Source organism: Argopecten irradians, chromosome 1, assembly GCF_041381155.1.
Source record: "Argopecten irradians isolate NY chromosome 1, Ai_NY, whole genome shotgun sequence".
Classification (NCBI taxonomy): domain Eukaryota; kingdom Metazoa; phylum Mollusca; class Bivalvia; order Pectinida; family Pectinidae; genus Argopecten; species Argopecten irradians.
In genome coordinates this window covers 33,248,069-33,267,199 of record NC_091134.1, presented here as the reverse complement: position 1 = coordinate 33,267,199, position 19,131 = coordinate 33,248,069, and the positions used below count along the sequence as shown (strand labels likewise).

At 34.0% G+C, this 19,131-nt stretch overlaps 1 protein-coding gene across 3 annotated transcripts; it reads right to left on the bottom strand.

Annotated features, from left to right (window-relative positions):
• Window positions 1-1,889: 1,889 nt before the first annotated feature.
• Window positions 1,890-17,816, bottom strand: LOC138324870 (dynein light chain Tctex-type 5-A-like). 3 transcript variants are annotated; one of them, XM_069270099.1, is made up of 3 exons: window positions 17,711-17,816; window positions 3,376-3,410; window positions 1,890-2,884 (listed from the first exon to the last, which is right to left on the bottom strand). In XM_069270099.1, the coding sequence occupies exons 2-3, from the start codon at window positions 3,400-3,402 to the stop codon at window positions 2,261-2,263; spliced, it is 651 nt and encodes a 216-aa protein (XP_069126200.1). In that variant the 5' UTR covers window positions 3,403-3,410; window positions 17,711-17,816; the 3' UTR covers window positions 1,890-2,260. The 3 variants fall into 3 exon arrangements, with proteins under 3 accessions (XP_069126200.1, XP_069126193.1, XP_069126208.1); XM_069270092.1 differs by lacking the exon at window positions 17,711-17,816 and adding an exon at window positions 7,728-7,994; XM_069270107.1 differs by lacking the exon at window positions 17,711-17,816 and having other exon boundaries at window positions 3,376-3,938.
• Between the last annotated feature and the right edge of the window lie 1,315 nt (window positions 17,817-19,131).

Here is a 19,131-nt window from a genome sequence, read left to right as displayed (position 1 = left end):
CCATGCAATTGAAACACAAGTAAATGTTTTCTTAATACGTCTTGAAACTCGTAAAAGTAATTAAAAATAGCGTTTTAAGATTGCATGTTTTCCCTAGCTGTATATATCTAACTTACATTCGATCGATTTAGCAAAAAAATATGGTATGGAGTGCAATATGACAAAAAAACTACTCTCATAAACTACGATTTAGTGGATAAGAGTAATTGAAGTACCTTTAAGATAGGCGCCTATGGTATCGTGTTATAAATTGTATATATAGATGGGTCTGTATTCCGATGCAGTGCACTGTAACCCTGCCGTATGGGAGCAGTTGTAGCAGTTTTATGAGCAAGACACAATGTAAACTGCAATTGGAACGACAAATTGTCTAGTTTTAACGCAGTTAAGTCTTTTGTGAATTAGATAACTAAGCTAATTTTAGGTACGTTGATATCTACATTGCAATAACATGAAAAGGTGTATTTTATATATCGTGAAACACGTCTGGTAAATATACCAAGAACATATCAGTCAAGGTGTTGATATGATTTTTATCAATGGCTTTGTTACAGACATCAAGATTGTAAAATATATTATGAGTTTCCTGAAATATCAAATCAAACTCGTGCAGTCTTGTATGATGTTCTCAGTAATTTTGTTTTATAATGACATGGTCTTAGTTTGTATGATGGTTATCATCGGTAAAACAGAGAATGCTTACTCTTCAGGGACTGCGGTCGTTAAAAATAGATGTATACCAAAAAAAATCTCAGTCCCGGGTGTATTTAACACAGAAATTCATTTCTACTCGTGAACATAGGCCATATTTACTCAAATACTCCTAATTTTATTAATTTAGCTAAACGTTGAGGCGAAAATTCTGTCCAATCAAAAGAGGACTGTTTGAACATACTTATACAGATGCAGACTTTGTTCCCAATGGTGCATAAACGTCAGGGCGATTTAAACTTTCGATCAAGAATGTCCTAATTGTTAAAGTGAAGGATTCAAATTTTAAAAAATGCAAAGCAAACAACCTCAAATAAAAAATGGTTTTACATTATATACACGTACTACATTGGCTAATGTTTGAATGTGTTTGACATTTCATTAAAACTGTATACTAAACTGTATATCTCACAAAGGCAAGATAAAATTATTGTCATGCATTATTTACGACAAGATAAATAACATGAAACAAAAAAACAGTATTTCTGATAAAAACAGCTGCCATGGGAACTCTCTACTTAGCGTAACCTACTTTTTCTCATACCTACACGTGTAATACTGGCTGTTCTAGAGCAATACACTCATGTCGCCTGAGGCTGTATTGCATGGCCACCCATGCAATAAAGCCTCGTGACGTCACAGCATCAACAAAATCACAATTTTCTAGGTACAATTATAACATTTTTTTCAGAAACTAGGCAGGATTTACTTTAAAAGATACAAACAACAGGATTTGCGTTGAAAATATCATGCAATTTTCATGTAATGAGAACTAACTTACAGTCGCTTTTTTCCCGAATTTATTTCAAGTTGGCGGGAAATCATAGTAGTAAAATTGCAATGAAACGTTGAGGTATGAGAGAAAAATACTCTTTCATACGTGGATATGAAGGATTGGGATATTCTACCCTCGGGATCACAGCATTTTGTGACCCTCGGGTAGAATATCCCTATCCTTCACATCCACATAAGAAAGAGTCTTATATTATTTCACTTTACTGGAATCATTCAGTTGTTTTATCCTCTTTTCTGCTTCTTGTACTAAACCAGCTATACTTATTTCCCAATTGAGTTTTAAAACCGAATTGTTCGCATCCTCTAGCCGTATAACCAAATTAATCCCCATCAAATGACAATTTTAATATTTAACACAGCCCAGGTTAAATGAAGATCTCAAGATGTGTTTAGTAAGTTTATTTTTAAAGAAGTTTGTTTCACACAATTTGAATAACTTTAATCTTGATCTCTTTACATAGGGTTGCCATCTTGAATTCTGCATAACAAGTTTTACAGCAAAATGCAAACTTAAATAATTCCCTTGACGAAAACAACCTTGAACGAATTAAATTTTTATTCATTTTCCCAATCTACAAGTTACGTTGAACTTTTGAAACTCTCGCCTCGTAAATATCAAACTAACATGCCCCTCCACGCATCGTTTTTCTCATTGTCTCTGTCCAAACAGAATTTTTCCAAGAAACTATTGTTTTAATTTTTGTTTAAAATCCGCATTCACTATATACAAAGTTCTGGTGTCCCTCTCAAAACTTCATTCAAAGTACACTCCATACACTGCTGCCACAGCTATGATAGAATCGTTCGTGTATGTGTAGGAAGAAAAGTTATCTGTGGAGGCATCCCAGACACACCTACTGGCCATCTGCATGCTCTGGTCCTTGGACTGGCCGATAAACACGTGCACGATGACCCTGTAGCGTGGCATGTTCAGGCCTCGAACTTTGTTCTTTATCATCTGTGAAATGTCACACACCAACCTATTACAAAGTGCAGAGTTATAATTAACATTGCTTAATGTCTGTTCCATCACTTCTTTAGCTATGGCCTCAATTTTACTTGTCTGAAATGTTTGGCCAGGATCGGGTTGCATTTTATACGTGTTTTCCATCTTTGGTTTTGGTTGCTTTGGTTCCTCTAAGCCGTAGATACTCAATCTGGCTTTGGTGGATCTCCTAACATTCAATAGAGATGTGATAGAGCTGGCGATTCCTTTGAATGTAGACCGTCTACGATTGGACACAATTGGTCTGGGATCATCATTTTGAACTCCGGAAGATTCTTTGGACATGATAGACATGCGTCGCTGTTTCCACATTGTCATCATGCTGTCACCGTCTGCTGATTGGTTTTTTGAATCGACAGTGGCGACACTGACCTGCATTCATAAAAAATCGACAATTGATACATCACAGTAAATGCTTGGGGTATTTCTGGTTTGGCAACCATTAAAGGAACGTGATACCAATCGCCGGAGACACGCGGTTGGTTGCATTACGCTCGAGTCTCATTAAGGTATGTTGCACTACGCTAGCGTAGCGTTGTGCAGTCAACCGTGGGTCTCCTAATATGTACGATATCATATTTTGGAAATTAAAATAAAAACGATGATTGTGGGGTTTTTGGTGGTTTTTTTTTTAAATTAAGATTTGAAGTAAAAGTAAACAAATGACCTATAGAAAAGTAAACAAATGACCTTTATTAAGAACACAATAGCTTGCTGTTTGTTTTTGTCGGAAAGCATGCTAGAATAACTTATTCATACCAACTGGGTGAACTGAAGCATGATAAGGAAAAGTGAAAGAGTCACATTTCTATGGGAATTGTCTTTGATATTTATAGCTTTTATAGAAAGTGATATCAACTTACGTGGGATGGTGACTCGGGCTGTGCCATAATTGTTCCTGCAAAAAAAATGTTGAAATAAAAAGAAAGATTTGATGTTTTACAAAAAACATATAATGAACTATAGGTTCCGGAGCATATTTTGATCTTTTAAAACAAATAATTAACATATGAAAAGCAAAAATAAAATTCACTCATTGATTACTTTAGAGAATAGCAACTCGATAAATATAATGGAATATCACGTGATCATCGGATCCAATCATATTTAAATCCATAGATTATATAGGTACGTATGTAGCATGAGTTATTTACTATTACTGCACAGATACCCAGAGTTATTTTGTAATAAATAAGGCATTAGCTATAAGCTAATAGCCACAGTAATCCCGGAAAAAAGCCGATTAAATTGTTGATCTCATTGGTATTTATGTAAACATTATTAGTATTTCAGTCAATCAATACGTTATTTATTGGTTTTAAGAGACATTGGTGCAAACAACATTTTACCGAATTTAAAATGAATAACCATTTTTTCACAATAAATCTCATATATCTTTGCAATAATAAATGAATTTATTAATCTGATTATCTTTACTTTAGACACAGTGGTAGTTTACGAAAAAAAAACCCAATATGAACAAATACATTAATTTCTTCCGATGCAGATAATGGCAAAATATTTTTAAAAAGCAATTATCACGCATATCTTATTTATCTCATTTTATTACTAAGTATATACTAGTGTTACTGATTACAAGAACAAATCATCTTTCACACAGATTTCTTGTCGTCGCCAAATCAATTATTACAAATGAACAATTTAAAGAGAGATTGATATATATCTATATTAGAACTACAACACAAATCTTCCATTGAATACAGCTCCATTAAATTATATTGTTGGCATTTCGTTTGATATATAGTGTATGCAAGTAGCAGCACGCTCGAAAATTATCGTAACAATCTATAAAAAATATCGTTCAGCCAGCGAGTCTCTTGTCATAAAATCTGTTGTAGCAGATCCCACTACAATACCGGCAACAAGATGGGACAAGCAAATGTAGACTTCCTACATGTTAGTCTGTTACATAAGCTATTATACCATTTAAATGTTGTTAATACTTTCACTCTGCCATAAGGGTTTTGCATTATATGTTTATATTGATTCTGTCATCAGATTCAATTATGCACACGCGAGCATTTATATCAACTTCATACGGGCCAGTGAAATAATAGTTACATGCATTGTTTCCCATAAATTTTAAATATACCAAGATTCTAAAACTACATGAATCACGTGGTAAGTTTAAATGATAGCTTGGTGATGGTACAACTAAATATAGCTATTCAATATTTTATTACCCATTTAGACGACAGACAGGGAGTTTGGAAATATGTCGAACAATATATGGATGAATAAAACATCACGTATAGCTTTTGATATCCTAACATGAAATATTCGCGGGTACTCTTTTCGTGGTTTAAAGGTTTCGGTTGATTTAAAGGATAGAAATATTAGTGGTTTGGCGAATGGACAATGATAACAATACCATAGTTTCTTTGTTTTGTATTCGTGGTCTCATAACAACCACAAAAATAACGAAATTTTAATGTTATACAGTATACAATTAAAAGAACAATTCAGTAACGCTAAATTCTGTTACATAACAACGAACCAATATATGACATAAATGTGTTGTTCTTCATTCCTTGTAAAACACATAATAAGAATATTGACAAATTTCACGACATATTTAAAGTGAACAGTCGGGCAAGGATGGCTAAAGTCGGTAAAAATGGTGTGAATGTATCCAGTATAATTTCTTATGAAATGGAAAAATAAAATCTCTCGTCAAAATCTGTCTGCGTACGAAGAAATTGATTTAAAGTTCGGGAATTCTAAAACGTCCTCCCGGCTCACTATGTCCGTGGTTACATTTCCACGCAGCCTCGCTTTCAATGCTTTCAACTTTTCTTTACTTTAATGGTCAGAACTGGGAAACTAAGCAGAACTTGACCGTCGTATTAATATGTTAGAACTTTTGGAAGGCCAATGAACGCATTTAGACTGGTTTTCTTTGCCCGACTATTCACTTTAAGTATTTTGATTGACAAAACGATTAAGCAGGTATAACATGTACGATGTGCCCATACTTGCGCCAAAGTCACGCACGTTGAACAAATGCAATAAATAAGCACTGAGGAGTTGATGAAATTATATTTAGATAAGAATATGCATCTAATAAGTTAAACACACTACTGTAAGAGCGATTTGAGTAGTTCTAGACTAATAGAAACTTACATGGGACAGGGATATCTCGACCCGAGTGAAAGATTTTGGCTGGTCAACCCGAGACTTGCCAAGGGTCGATGGTCAAAATTTTTCGCGAGGGTTGAGATATCCCTGTCCACCTGACAGGCCCATGTAAGATTCTTTTTCTCCCATACTTTAACGACAAATGGTGACGAAAATCGCTGTGCGTAAAAATGGTCGTCGCATGTTTTGATGACGTCACTGTGAGCTGTCTTTTCCCTACTCCGGTAAAAGACAGAGTTTCTTTTCCCTAGCAACCGCGAGATAACCCTGTCAAGTATGGGAGAGAAAAAAATCTTTACTACACTGGCAAGGGCCAGGGTTCGGCATACAAACTTCCAACCACTATATACGTGTAATGGCGGACAGTAAGCGAGTTTGAACATTTCACATACATTTCACTACAGTGGGCTTTTTTGACATATCACAGTAAAACCAACTAATCTTTTTTCTATTGGAACTGGTTTGTTTCTGAAATATGCGCAAATTTTAATGTACTCTTTGACTGAACTGTCCCTTTAAATAAATTACCGAAAGATTTGAGGACTGGTTCTCCCATTGTCAGTATAAAGTGACCGGGTGGGGTGTGTTGCTTGGTGTCTTCGGCTGCATGCTTCAGTGATATAGCACTATATAAAGGGCAATAGTTCCACTATACAAGAAGACACAATACGAATACACCGCAGTCTCACAAAACACGCACCTCGTACTACATGACCCTAGCTGTTAATAGGACGTTAATTATCAATCAAACAAACAAGTTCTAAAAGCAAAAAGCAAAACTTAACATTTCATTTTCTACATATCATTACGCGCTGCGATATCCAATATGAATCTATTAATAATATTCAAGTTCCCTGTATTCAGTATGGCTCACGTCGTATTTTGAGATTAAAGGGACAATTCAGGCTAAAAGAACATTAAAATTTGTACATATATCGGAAAAAACCAGTTCTAATGGAAATTAGATCAGTTGGTTTTACTGTAATATGCCAGAAAAGCCCATGGTGGTGAAATGCGTGTGGAGTGTTCAAACTCGCTCGCTGTCCGCCATTACACATTGTGGTCGAACTTCTTGTATGCCGAACCCTGTCCCTTGCTCTTAGAGTAATGCTACTTTTGTCTAGAACTGCTCAAATCGCTCTGACAATAGTGTGTTTACCTTATTAGGTGAATTGGCTCGTCTGAAAAAAAAAACATTTTATCACCTCCTAAGTGGTTATGTAGTTCATTTGTTAAACGTGCGTGACGTTGGTTCGGGTATAAATACAGCGAACATATTTTACCTGCTGAATCGTATTGATCAACGATTTATAATTACAACGGTATAGATTAAAATACTAAACAATGACTTGGAATTTGTCAATATTTTATGTTATATGTTTCATAAGAAATGTAGAACAATACATTTATGCCATATTTTGCTTCTTGGTTATGTAAAAGAATTAGCCTGAGTGAATTGTCCCTTTAAGGGAGTAGCCTAATGTCTATAATTATTAAGTGAAAAAGAAAGAAAAACAAACATAGCATCACATTTTGTTGATACACAATTGATAATAAAACATGCTGTAAAAGTTGAAAGTTGAAACAATTAAATAATATTTAAGTTGACTTTGGCTATGCGCGGCATACATTTATCGTTTAAAATAGATACAACATAAACGATCAGTATTGATTTAAAAGGTAAAAAAAGGAAAATATGATAAAAAAAAACAACAGGAAAATATTAAAAGTAAAGAACTGAAAGAAACAAAATGTCAGATATTTAAAGAAAATATAAGCGATGCGAAAATCGCTCAAAACTTGAATGCGAAAGAGAAATATATGATGTTAAACAGTTGATTGAAAAAAATCGAGAATAAAGTAAACATCACTAAATACAAGTAGAATTGCAGTATTTCAATAAAGGCAATTGGCGTTCAGGGGGAGATATGAAGCTAAAACTGCACATCAAAATTACTTAAGTAAGCAAAAGTAATCTTTGATGTTAAAAACAATTAACTATACATCATAGAGTAATGAAATTCGAGGACATTATATCATACACTATGTTACTTACTATAGACTTAAGATTTTGAAAATATGATCCCCGTCCTCATAATTCCTTTAGCAACAGCTACACTCAGAAAACCCTTTATAATAAAAAAGGGAGGATAGGTTTTTTGTTATAAACTGCCAGCGTTGTAGTTAGTCCGATGCCCAGACTGCGACTAAATCCCTTATGAGTCGTTACATCAGAGACAGGTCTTTTCGTGAGACAAAGTAACACACAATATGGCGTTAGAGAATTGCCACACACAAAACACTAAAAATTACGGTGGTTAGCGCTGTTGTGTTACAAAACATTAAATGACTAAACCTATCCTATCAGATCAACTCTAAGTAATCCCACTTAAGTATTTAAAGTTCCGTCACGAATAATGCGAATGGGTTTTAAATCATTGGCCGTGTTACGTCATCGGTCCTCTACGACTTTTACTCTGAATGGATATTAATTAATGCCTTTCGTGTGAAGTTGGCACACTCTTTTCGTATTGAAGTGTATCTAATGAAACAGAGAAACGTTACCTTGACCTGTATGTGATTGTCTAAATCTGTCGACGACGTGTCTGAGTATGTTTATAGTATTGTTTCGCTCCACAGGAATCTGAAAATTAGTTACAGTTTTTATAATTATGGATTCCGGACCCATCAGAATGCCCATCGACTATTTTAGACGTTTTAGGGGTCTAAATCAAAAATCGATAAAAAAAATCCTATTCTACCGCACTATACACGTAAAGTACAGTGTAGAATAGGATTTTCACCAATTTTTTTTTTTTTATCTTTGGACACTCTGGTTGGTCCAAGAGTATATAAACTGTAACCAATTCTCAGATCCCTGTGGTCTGGGTATGTTTAAAGTATGGTTTCGCTATATATTGCCAATCCAACACCATGACTTGTAACGGTATTATCTAGGTGAAAGGGGCAGTTTGATATAATGGCCATTTTATCGGTCGTTTTATCGTAATATATTGTTATTGATAAAAACAAACCGGGTTGTCTACCGGGTAAGTGTTAAATGTATGATACATGACAGGTGAAAAGTAACAATCCCCTGAACGTTATGTGGTTTATTGTATCAAAACGTGTACTTAGTAAAAAAAAAACATTTTAAACATATCTGAGTATTTTCAAAGGTTTTAAAATATTTAACATTGTAAATAACAGGAATTGTGCAGTTATGCATTATTTGTATTTACCATTATCATTTACCACTTATGACTCGTAAGGATTTAAAGTAAATAGCTTTCAAAAATTATAGCTATTATTCAGTTCGGACTCTTTTGCAAATAACTTGAATAATTTATGGTACGTTTAGATAGAAAACTGTGTTTCAGTTGCCGGATTTTTACAACATAAAAAGGGAAAAAAAATGGTGCGTTTAGATAGAAAACTGTGTTTCAGTTGCCGGATTTTTTCAACATCAAGCGATTATTTGAGGGTTTTATCAGCAAGCTTAATATGTGTGAAACGAAAAGCAGAGAACCTCTGAATAATTCGTTCTTTGTGTAGTCATCAGAATCGGTATCAGTGTTTACTTCCTGTCCACAGCATACGTCTCGCTCTTCAGCTTCAATTAAACCTCCAAGCAACAAACAGAAAGTACACGTGTACTCTTGTATAGTGTGTACTGTTAAGTTTCATTGTGAACGATATTTTAAAATATGTACTCATATTTTCTTAAAATGAATTAATCCGATAAGAGTTGTTAAGATTAGAATAGGATTAATTTGTACCCGAGGTTTATAACACTTATAAATAACGCTAACTAACAAGTGTCACGTATAGTTTTCAACTCCAGAATTGAATATTTTGTTACAATTTGTCTGATCACTAAGGCAGTGAATGTTGTAATAGACCTATACAGCGGACTAACTCTGTTTTTTCATTCTATCCCTTCTCTCTATTCCCTTGTTTTTTGACTAGCAATTCTTAACGTCCATGTTCATGTAGGTTCCATTGTAAGTGTGTCATACCTATATTCTTGTTTCATGTTTCGTATTGATAATTGATCTACCTGGTATCTCATGCGTACCTACATCTAAGCCACGCGCATCATATAAATACACATATCAGCAGTTATACTTTATCTAAACTGATTCCATCTATAAGCGTTAAAGATTAATCTGCATTCTTAATTCTATGTTACTATAGGTTTTTCTTTTTTTCTTCATCTTTTTTTTAAATCATTGTCAAATTAACGAATAGGCGACAGCACTAATATTTGTAAATTATTACGTGTAAGAGAAACCGTTTTCATTGAACTGAATTTATATACCTATATTTGTATTTGTATGAATGAATTTGGACAGTAAATGGAGAAAATTGAATGTGACGAAATGAAAGCGATCGAGTAAAAAAAGGTGAAAGAGACCTCATGTGAGATGCTACATGTTGTAAGAGGGGTGCAACCCTGGCATCCCTCTAATTTGCTGGGGAATAAAATCAAAGGTGGAGTTTTAAAATCCGCCCACGCGCCGATTTCTTTTCAAATTTTGCAGTGTTAAAGGTCTAGGTACATAACTACTTTTTGTGTGTTTTTTATTTATTTTGTATGTTTTAAAAAGGCATAAAGGGCCTGAAATGATGTTTTCTAAAATTACTTTGGGTATGTAGCAAGGGGACCCCTTATGTCCATTTTTGTTTAAATTTATTTTTGATAATAAAAGATACTTCATTTTATATTCTATATCCATTTATAATTATATTTACGAGTTATTTTCACGACAAATTGATTTTGAAGCAAAAAAAAAAAGACTCAAATTATTGTCAGGATAAAAATTGAGGATATTGGGTTTGCTCGAAATCTTTGGCATGTTATCGATTTTGTCCACACTTTTAAACCATTTTAAAAATATGCTATAGGTATGATCTTATAACTACGGTGGCTGATTTGTGCCATTTCGTCTTTTCGTCTTTTCGTCTTTTCGTCTTTTCGCCCCGAAAAAAACGAGAATTAAGAAACCTTAAATTTCGTCTTTTCGTCTTTTCGCCCCGAAAAGACGAAATTTAACAAATTTAAATTTCGTCTTTTTGCGGTGAAAAGACGAAAAGACGAAAACTCAAACACGAAAAGACGAAAGTGATACACGCTAATTAGCGACTTTAATTCTCGTCTTTTCGTCTTCAAAAATCTCGTCTTTTCGTCATTTCGTCTTTTCGTCCCGAAAAGACGAAAATTAACAAAACTTAATTTTCGTCTTTTCGTCTTTTCGCCCCGAAAAGACCCTTATTTTCGTCTTTTCGTCTTTTCGTCTTTTCGCCCCGAAAAGACGAAAATTAACAAACCTAATTTTCGTCTTTTCGTCTTTTCGCCCCAAAAAAGACGAAATTTAACAAACCTTTATTTTCGTCTTTTCGTCTTCCGGTCCGGTGTGGAAGTCATTTTGAATTTTTTTTTACCTTAATATTGACTTAATTGTTCAATATGGAAGCATTAAAGTAGTTTATGATAACAATCGATTTATGAAATTGATAGTATTACAAGTATCTTCATCAATCACTAAGATTAGAAGTTTTAACACATAAGTCTACATGTATGTTTGCAGCAGTTACGTAGATTTCTCACACGTGGCATATGCCACGTGCCACAAACAGATTCATCATTCCGCAAATCTTTTAGCGTGATTGATACATTTTCTAAAATTCATTAATATCTTATTTTTTGTGTTCTAATCGCCCTATTTAGCAATTACGCTTATCAAAACATTGCCGTGTATATGTTAGGACATAATGAACTTAAGATGCTAAACATAGTACTTACAGGAGTTGCCTCCCCTACACAACTTGAAAAAAAAGTTGTCGGCGGGTAATATTTGAAAGCGTTTGAACCACGGATCAACTTGTTAATAAAATATTTTTATGAAAGACAACTTGTGAAGACTTTGAGTTTAAAGGAAGGACTTGTACCAAGAAATTGCTCAAATACAGTTAATTATAACAGTCAATCAGTAGGTACAATGTACTGTATATTATTTGAAAAGACATTTTGACTACATACATGACATGGTCTTCATCATAATTGTACATTAGAAATTATATTATAATCTCCGTCGTATATGAAAGATGACAAAGTATATCTGTAATTTGTAATTTTTCGGAGCGAAAAGGCGAAAAGACGAAATTTAAGGTTTGTTAATTTTCGTCTTTTCGCCCCGAAAAGACGAAAATTAAGGTTTGTAAATTTTCGTCTTTTCGGGGCGAAAAGACGAAGAGACGAAATTAAAGGTTTGTTAATTTTCGTCTTTTCGCCCCGAAAAGACGAAAACACGAAATTTAAGGTTTATTAATTTTCGTCTTTTCGTGGCGAAAAGACGAGATTTTTGAAGGCGAAAAGACGAAAATTAAAGGCGCTAGCGTGCTTCACTTTCGTCTTTTCGTGTTTGACTTTTCGTGTTTTCGTCTTTTCGCCGCGAAAAGACGAAATTTAAATTTGTTAATTTTCGTCTTTTCGGGGCGAAAAGACAAAAAGACGAGAATTCAGATATTTAAGACAAAATGGCATAAATCAGCCACCGTACATAACAGATTCTTTTTTCAAAAAAATGTAAGCAGATTTTTTTTTCTGGCTCACTCCAAACTACAGAGCAATATATAAAACTATACTTTGGTAAACTTTGTTTAGAACATCATTTGACATAAATGGCTTTAGCCTATTCAGAACACCATTTTTTTTTAGACTTTCTTAGATACATAGTCAATATGGTCTTTCCATGAAAGACAGCGGTCAACAAAACTCCAAGGAGTTTTGCTCAATGTACAGACTCAATATGAAAATCATTTATATTTAAATTCAACTCTCGGCATTTGGATAACCTCTGCGCAGATCCAATCATCGTGCACTGGGTTTTGTTCAAATTCAGACTGAGTTTGTTTTCTTTCATCCACTTGATTGTACATCTTTCATTTGTGCCTCTAAAAGATCTACTGACTTATTTCTCACGCTTTGTGAGGTATCATCGGCATACATAATTACAGTAGAATGTTTAAGACATTTAGGATAATCAATTATATTCAAAATAAACAGCAGTGGCCCAAGTATTGAACCCTGTGGTACTCCAATATCTATAGGTTTAAAATCAGACATGACATCCTTGTAGCTTCTGCTTGTGATCTGTTTGTCAGATAAGACTCAAAGAATGACTCCGAATGATGCTCGAGGGAGAAATTAGTTGCTGGTTTTAAATGCTACGAAATCTCATTCTATATATGATATCTTATATAGCAACGAGATTTCAATTATATAAGATATCTTATATATCAATTAAGATATCTTATACACTGTATACGATATAAGATATCTTATATATAGAAAATTAAATAAGATATCTTAAATACTATATGATATATCTTATATATAGAAAATTAAATAAGATATCTTAAATACTATATGATATATCTTATATATTTTATAAGATATCTTATATAGATATAAGATATCTCATATATATATATAAGATATCTTATATAATTCGATTAAATACGGGATATATAGACCTTGCTCCTTCAATAAAAGTTAAATTGGCTTGCCATATCTAGCTATAATTTTGCTTTAGTCTACCTAGCTTTATTGCTGTAACCGAACTAGTTGGTCTATACATGGATATAAAATTCTAGTTCTGAACTAGCTCTATTTTCATTCTAACTGAACTAGCTCTAATTTGGTCTAACTGAACTTTTTGTTCTAAAAAGTGAACAAGTTCTAATTTTGCTATAACTAAAAAAAATTAATATTGTCCTTACTGAACTACTACTTTTTTGTGTTCTAACTGAACTTATTTTGATCTAAAAACTGAGCAAGCTCTAGTTTTGTACTAATTGAACTAATTTTGTTCTAAAATCGTAACTAACTTTATTTCTACTCTTGCTGAACTATAGTTCCAATTTTGTTCTTGCTGAACTATAGCTCTAAATTTGATGTACCTGAACTAGCTCTAATTTTGTATTATCCCATTTCGATGCCTCCGACAATGGATATGACACTTATCTCTTTGGTTCAAAATCTCCTTATGCTACGAACACATTTTACTGGCATTCATAAAAGTTTTAAAACATTTGTTCATGCGTACCTCAAGGAAAGAAATCACAGTAGGCAATCAATACCATTAGGTGAGAATGCTGGCGGTATATTGGACATAAATTATTCATGGGTTATAAACAATTTTAATATGCTTTACATTATCTCGATGTAGTTACGAGCAATTTGCATGCTCTGTGTGAACGACCTATAGCGCAACAGCACCTTAGAATGCAAAACCTGTCCATCACTCACTTAAGTTAATGCAATCGTTCGATTTTGCTTTAAAAGCCACTATAACGCCATAACTTGGACTTAATCGTCTTCCTGTAGCCAAATTCTAACATTTTACTTATCAGCACAGGGGCCGACGAATTATTAAGATTCAGTATTAGTTTGGGTCTCTCCTGGTAATATCAAACCTGTCTATAAAGACCACCAAATAGACAAACAATGGTCTTAGCATCCTCGACATTCCAGGGGTAACTCCCGTAATATCCACCCCTGGACTACCTCATAGTAAAACTGAAGGCAATTTATGAGAAAAAAATACTGACCAATAACAGGCCTGAAGAGGTTTCCTTTAAAGATTACAAGGAGAGCGACGCCCAATTCGATTCTTCTGGTGTATACCAAAAGAAATCTCTGTAGGCCTGTGATTGGTCAGTTTTGTACTCCTGAACTGCCTTCAGTTATGAGATAGGTCAAGGGTTAATATGTATCGAGGATGTGGTTTTAGTGGCTAAGTGATCTACATACACAGGTCTAATTATGTTAGTATATAAACAATTTTAATATGCTTTACATTATCTCGATGTAGTTACGAGCAATTTGCATGCTCTGTGTGAACGACCTATAGCGCAACGGCACCTTAGAATGCAAAACCTGTCCATCACTCACTTAAGTTAATGCAATCGTTCGATTTTGCTTTAAAAGCCACTATAACGCCATAACTTGGACTTAATCGTCTTCCTGTAGCCAAATTCTAACATTTTACTTATCAGCACAGGGGCCGACGAATTATTAAGATTCAGTATTAGTTTGGGTCTCTCCTGGTAATATCAAACCTGTCTATAAAGACCACCAAATAGACAAACAATGGTCTTAGCATCCTCGACATTCCAGGGGTAACTCCCGTAATATCCACCCCTGGACTACCTCATAGTAAAACTGAAGGCAATTTATGAGAAAAAAATACTGACCAATAACAGGCCTGAAGAGGTTTCCTTTAAAGATTACAAGGAGAGCGACGCCCAATTCGATTCTTCTGGTGTATACCAAAAGAAATCTCTGTAGGCCTGTGATTGGTCAGTTTTGTACTCCTGAACTGCCTTCAGTTATGAGATAGGTCAAGGGTTAATATGTATCGAGGATGTGGTTTTAGTGGCTAAGTGATCTACATACACAGGTCTAATTATGTTAGATTGGCCATTTTCGGAGAGTGGTCTTATTGAACAGGTGGTCTTTATAGAGAGGTGGTGTTGATAAGGCAATTTTACTGTACATGTATTTCAGTTTCAGTTCTCTCTTTTAAAATAACCAGATTATAGGAGAGATATAATCGCACTGAGAAGACCAGCAGAGCTAATATTCGGACATGCGTTTTAATCTGATTTAGTAAAGACGGTCTTATGTAATATGCATTATGGACTTTAAATGATTCTATTAAACTGACAGCGTTCAGATTAGAAAAAAATCTAAGATTTCTCTGTAAAACGATAAGTCTGGAGATATGCAATCATTTTAGGATTGATGGTCGATTTGCTTCTTACTTGCACTGATGAAGGGGGTGAACTTCGTTCAAAACTTTACGAAAACTCAATTAGATAATGATGTTAATTATAACCTAATATTTTTCTACATACATGTACGTATACAAAAGGCAAGCAACCCAATATATTGTATAATTTAATCGTAATCATTAATGCCAACACGTCATCTCTTCAAATTATCTTCTTATTCTACGTGAGTCACAAAGCATCTCTGGTATTGTCGTGGAAATGTATGCATCCTCTATAAGAAACAAATCCGTTATCCTTTTAACTTATATGTTATAAGTTATAAAACCCCACCCATAACTTTGCAGTAAGGAATTTCACTCTGATTTTTACCCATGCTTCAATGGATTTCAAAGAAACAGATATTTTACGATTGTGCATAAAAGTACGAACAGCCACTAAAATACAAGGTCAATCGTGCGATACTTCAAATTAACTGTATTGGTATATGAAATGGTATTCATCCGGCGGTGATATTGATATCCGTAAAGTTTTACTTTCGTATGGCTCAAAAAGGTGAACTTTGAATGACTACACTTCAATAGCAATATCCATTGGTACATACAGTTTTGTCAACCATAAAAAGTATTCCTTACGCGCAGTTGAAATTGAATGTGTGTTTTTATAAGTCAGTCGGAACATGGATATGGTGGCCATTGTACATGTATGATGTATGTTATTTACTCAAATGTTGAGGCCCGTAATATGGAGAGGTAGGGACCGAATATATTTTAACATGTATTATGTATTCAAAATGTTTAATATTTTATCTCGCATTCATTTTATACGTCCTAAAGTATGTTCAACTTCTACGTAAACCACCAGAAGATATCAAACACAATATTCTACTCGAAAATATTGACCAAAAAATCTTCATTATATTTTCAAATGGATAATTCAAACACAGGCATTCGGCTCTATCATATGTAATCACACAGTGTTATACCATGGTAGATTTTAGATAACTCTCACCCAGAGGTGTGGATGGTATAGAACACCGAGGTGTATATTATCCATTTTGCCTCTCTGTCGCTTTATTTATGTGGATATTTCATTATTTAGAGGCTTGATATGATATTGTGGAATATTAATACATCGTTTTAACTCGTCAGATTTGATTTACCTTTGCTGATCATCCAATCAACAGCGCAGGTTTCCTTATGTGGTGTGCGTGTGTGCGTGTGGTGGTTGAATGTAAGTGTTGGGAGACAGCGGGTGTCTCCATGTGATTGCGAAAACGCCAGTGAAATTGCGATTACCTTTTACTTCAGTTCATAATACAACCGATCTTTCGTAACGTGTCCTTGAAAGTAGATCAGTGTATCTTTTTTACCGTTTGCACGTATTGTATATATTTACCCGTATGTTTCCAAGAAAACCGCAAACTCACACAAAAAATATTTAAGACTTCACTAATTAAGTTAAGGTACATATCAGATCCCGCTGTCCTGTCGTATGTTATCACTACACGACGTAAAACCTGCAGACAGAGAATTCCTTCAGAAGCCTGCCAAGTCGTATTACATAAGTCTCCTTGAAACGCAAGGCAGATATATTAAGCTGCATTTAAAGTTTGGCGTGCGGCAATTAAATTGAAATAAAATCGAAACACGGGCACCTCAGCAATTTTCGCTCACAGACAAAGGAACAAACTGGCAAAAGTTAATAACGTTAAATTTTGCTCGGAGCAAAGAAACATTCAAATTACTTTCACAATCCCAAAGGCGAACGAACTCTCAGATCTTGTACGTTAGCTAGGACAGTTGGCACATGCATATAAATATAGACAAATGTGTTTGCTTGTATTAATCTCACTGAATCATACAGAAATAATAAATCATTCTTTTTCCTCAAGAACGTTTTACAATCAGTCGATGGGTATATTTGACATTAATCAACATAAGTTTGTTTGTTTTAAAAGAATTGTGTTTGAATGAATGCGTATATTAGTAGTGAAAAATTGACAGAAAGATTACAATATTCCATGTTCATGTCTGTGAAAATGAATATATGTTTTCTTCGTATTAATGCGAGGGCCATATGTCACATTTGTATACTTAACTGAATATATAACCATCGTGAAAAAATGTTTGATTATTGTTATCAGTTTGGTGTCAAAATTTACTTATTGATATGGAATATTGGTTGGTATAGTTCTTAAGAGCAATTTTTTTTAAATATCGAAAATATTGAATTCCTTACCGTATATCTGTCGATATAATTTCCTCGGAGTATTTCGCCACACAAGTGTTTACCCCCTTCACGCCAAATCCTTTCTGGCGGATAATCCGTTAATGAGTCTATATCTGAGATGTAAAGATTATCTCGATAGAAAGCAAGTCATGCTTTTAAGTACTAATCTGGTATTACGTGTTGTAACGATAATCCAGTCAGTTAGAGTCGAACGTACGGTAAATAAAACATATATAAACATACTATAACATCTCTTGGTAAAATACTATGACATATCTGTACATGCGCGTTCATCTACATGTACAATGTATATACGATCCCGTATGCTATTGCTGTCTCTCTAAAAGTTTATGACGCGTTACAGTTATAGTCTATACATATATACATGTATTTGTATACAGGGAAAGAATTAAATTATACATATTCTCAAATTATTGGAATATTCAATATGCACACTTAAAGACCATTGGGCGCATATACATCTCTTGAAAATGCCTTGATGCTAAGTATCCTACATTTATAATATGTCGATGTTTCGTTTAAACATATGTTTATTACATGTATTTTGAAAATTAGACATACAGTTAGGTCTAGCCAGAAATTGATAAAACAGGTAGGGTATATAATTTCTGTTATTTAAAGCAGACATTCACATATGTTTCGTAATACTAAGTATAACATTCTATTTTCATTTTCTTGAATTAAGTAAATGAAATAAAATAATAAATAACTTAAGTAAAAAGGTTCAAGTCCCTAATTTAGCAATCTGATTGAAATACATATCCTTTTAACCACTCCGTTTAATAGAGGATCTGAGAAAATACGATTAAGGGTCATGTTCGGATGACCTTTATACCACGTGTAATTCAGATCAAATGCATTTTCTGCACGTTGTTCTGTCAATTGACAACGCCATTTTGCCCCAACATACAAGTACGATTAGCCTTATTGTGCTCTTTGGGCGAGATGACTACGTACACGGAAATAATTCTGACAGATTTTCAAAATATTTCGTCCCCTGAAATTCACTGTCAAAATTTTGCCTGCAGCAATTTGATTGGCCATTTACAAAGGTCACCTGGACATGACCCCTTATGGGATTTTCTCAGATCCTCTTATCTAACGTAACGTAACGATCTGCATTTTAATCAGGTTGCTAATTTACCTAATATCAGATATTCAAACAAATACTACAACAAAAGCTAGCTGTATTTCATGATCACAATTCTGTCTCTGATAATGTTTATTTATAAAAATTGTCAAATAATAACCTCAAGTTATAATATCTAATATAAACCGGTCATCAGGTTGTACAACTAAATACCAGAAACATATATACATATATATGTATATATGTTTCTTGAAATAAGTATTCAGATTTTAATGTATCCGGAATCTTCCTCGCGCCACCGTTTTAATTTTAACATGCC

What these genes read in the sequence shown, in the direction of transcription:
- LOC138324870 (XM_069270099.1), bottom strand. Translation starts at nt 3,402, where the DNA reads ATGGCACAGCCCGAGTCACCATCCCAC. An exon ending in AGCCCGAGTCACCATCCCAC is followed by an intron (nt 2,885 to 3,375) that starts GTAAGTTGATAT and finishes TTATGAATGCAG; the next exon opens with GTCAGTGTCGCCACTGTCGA.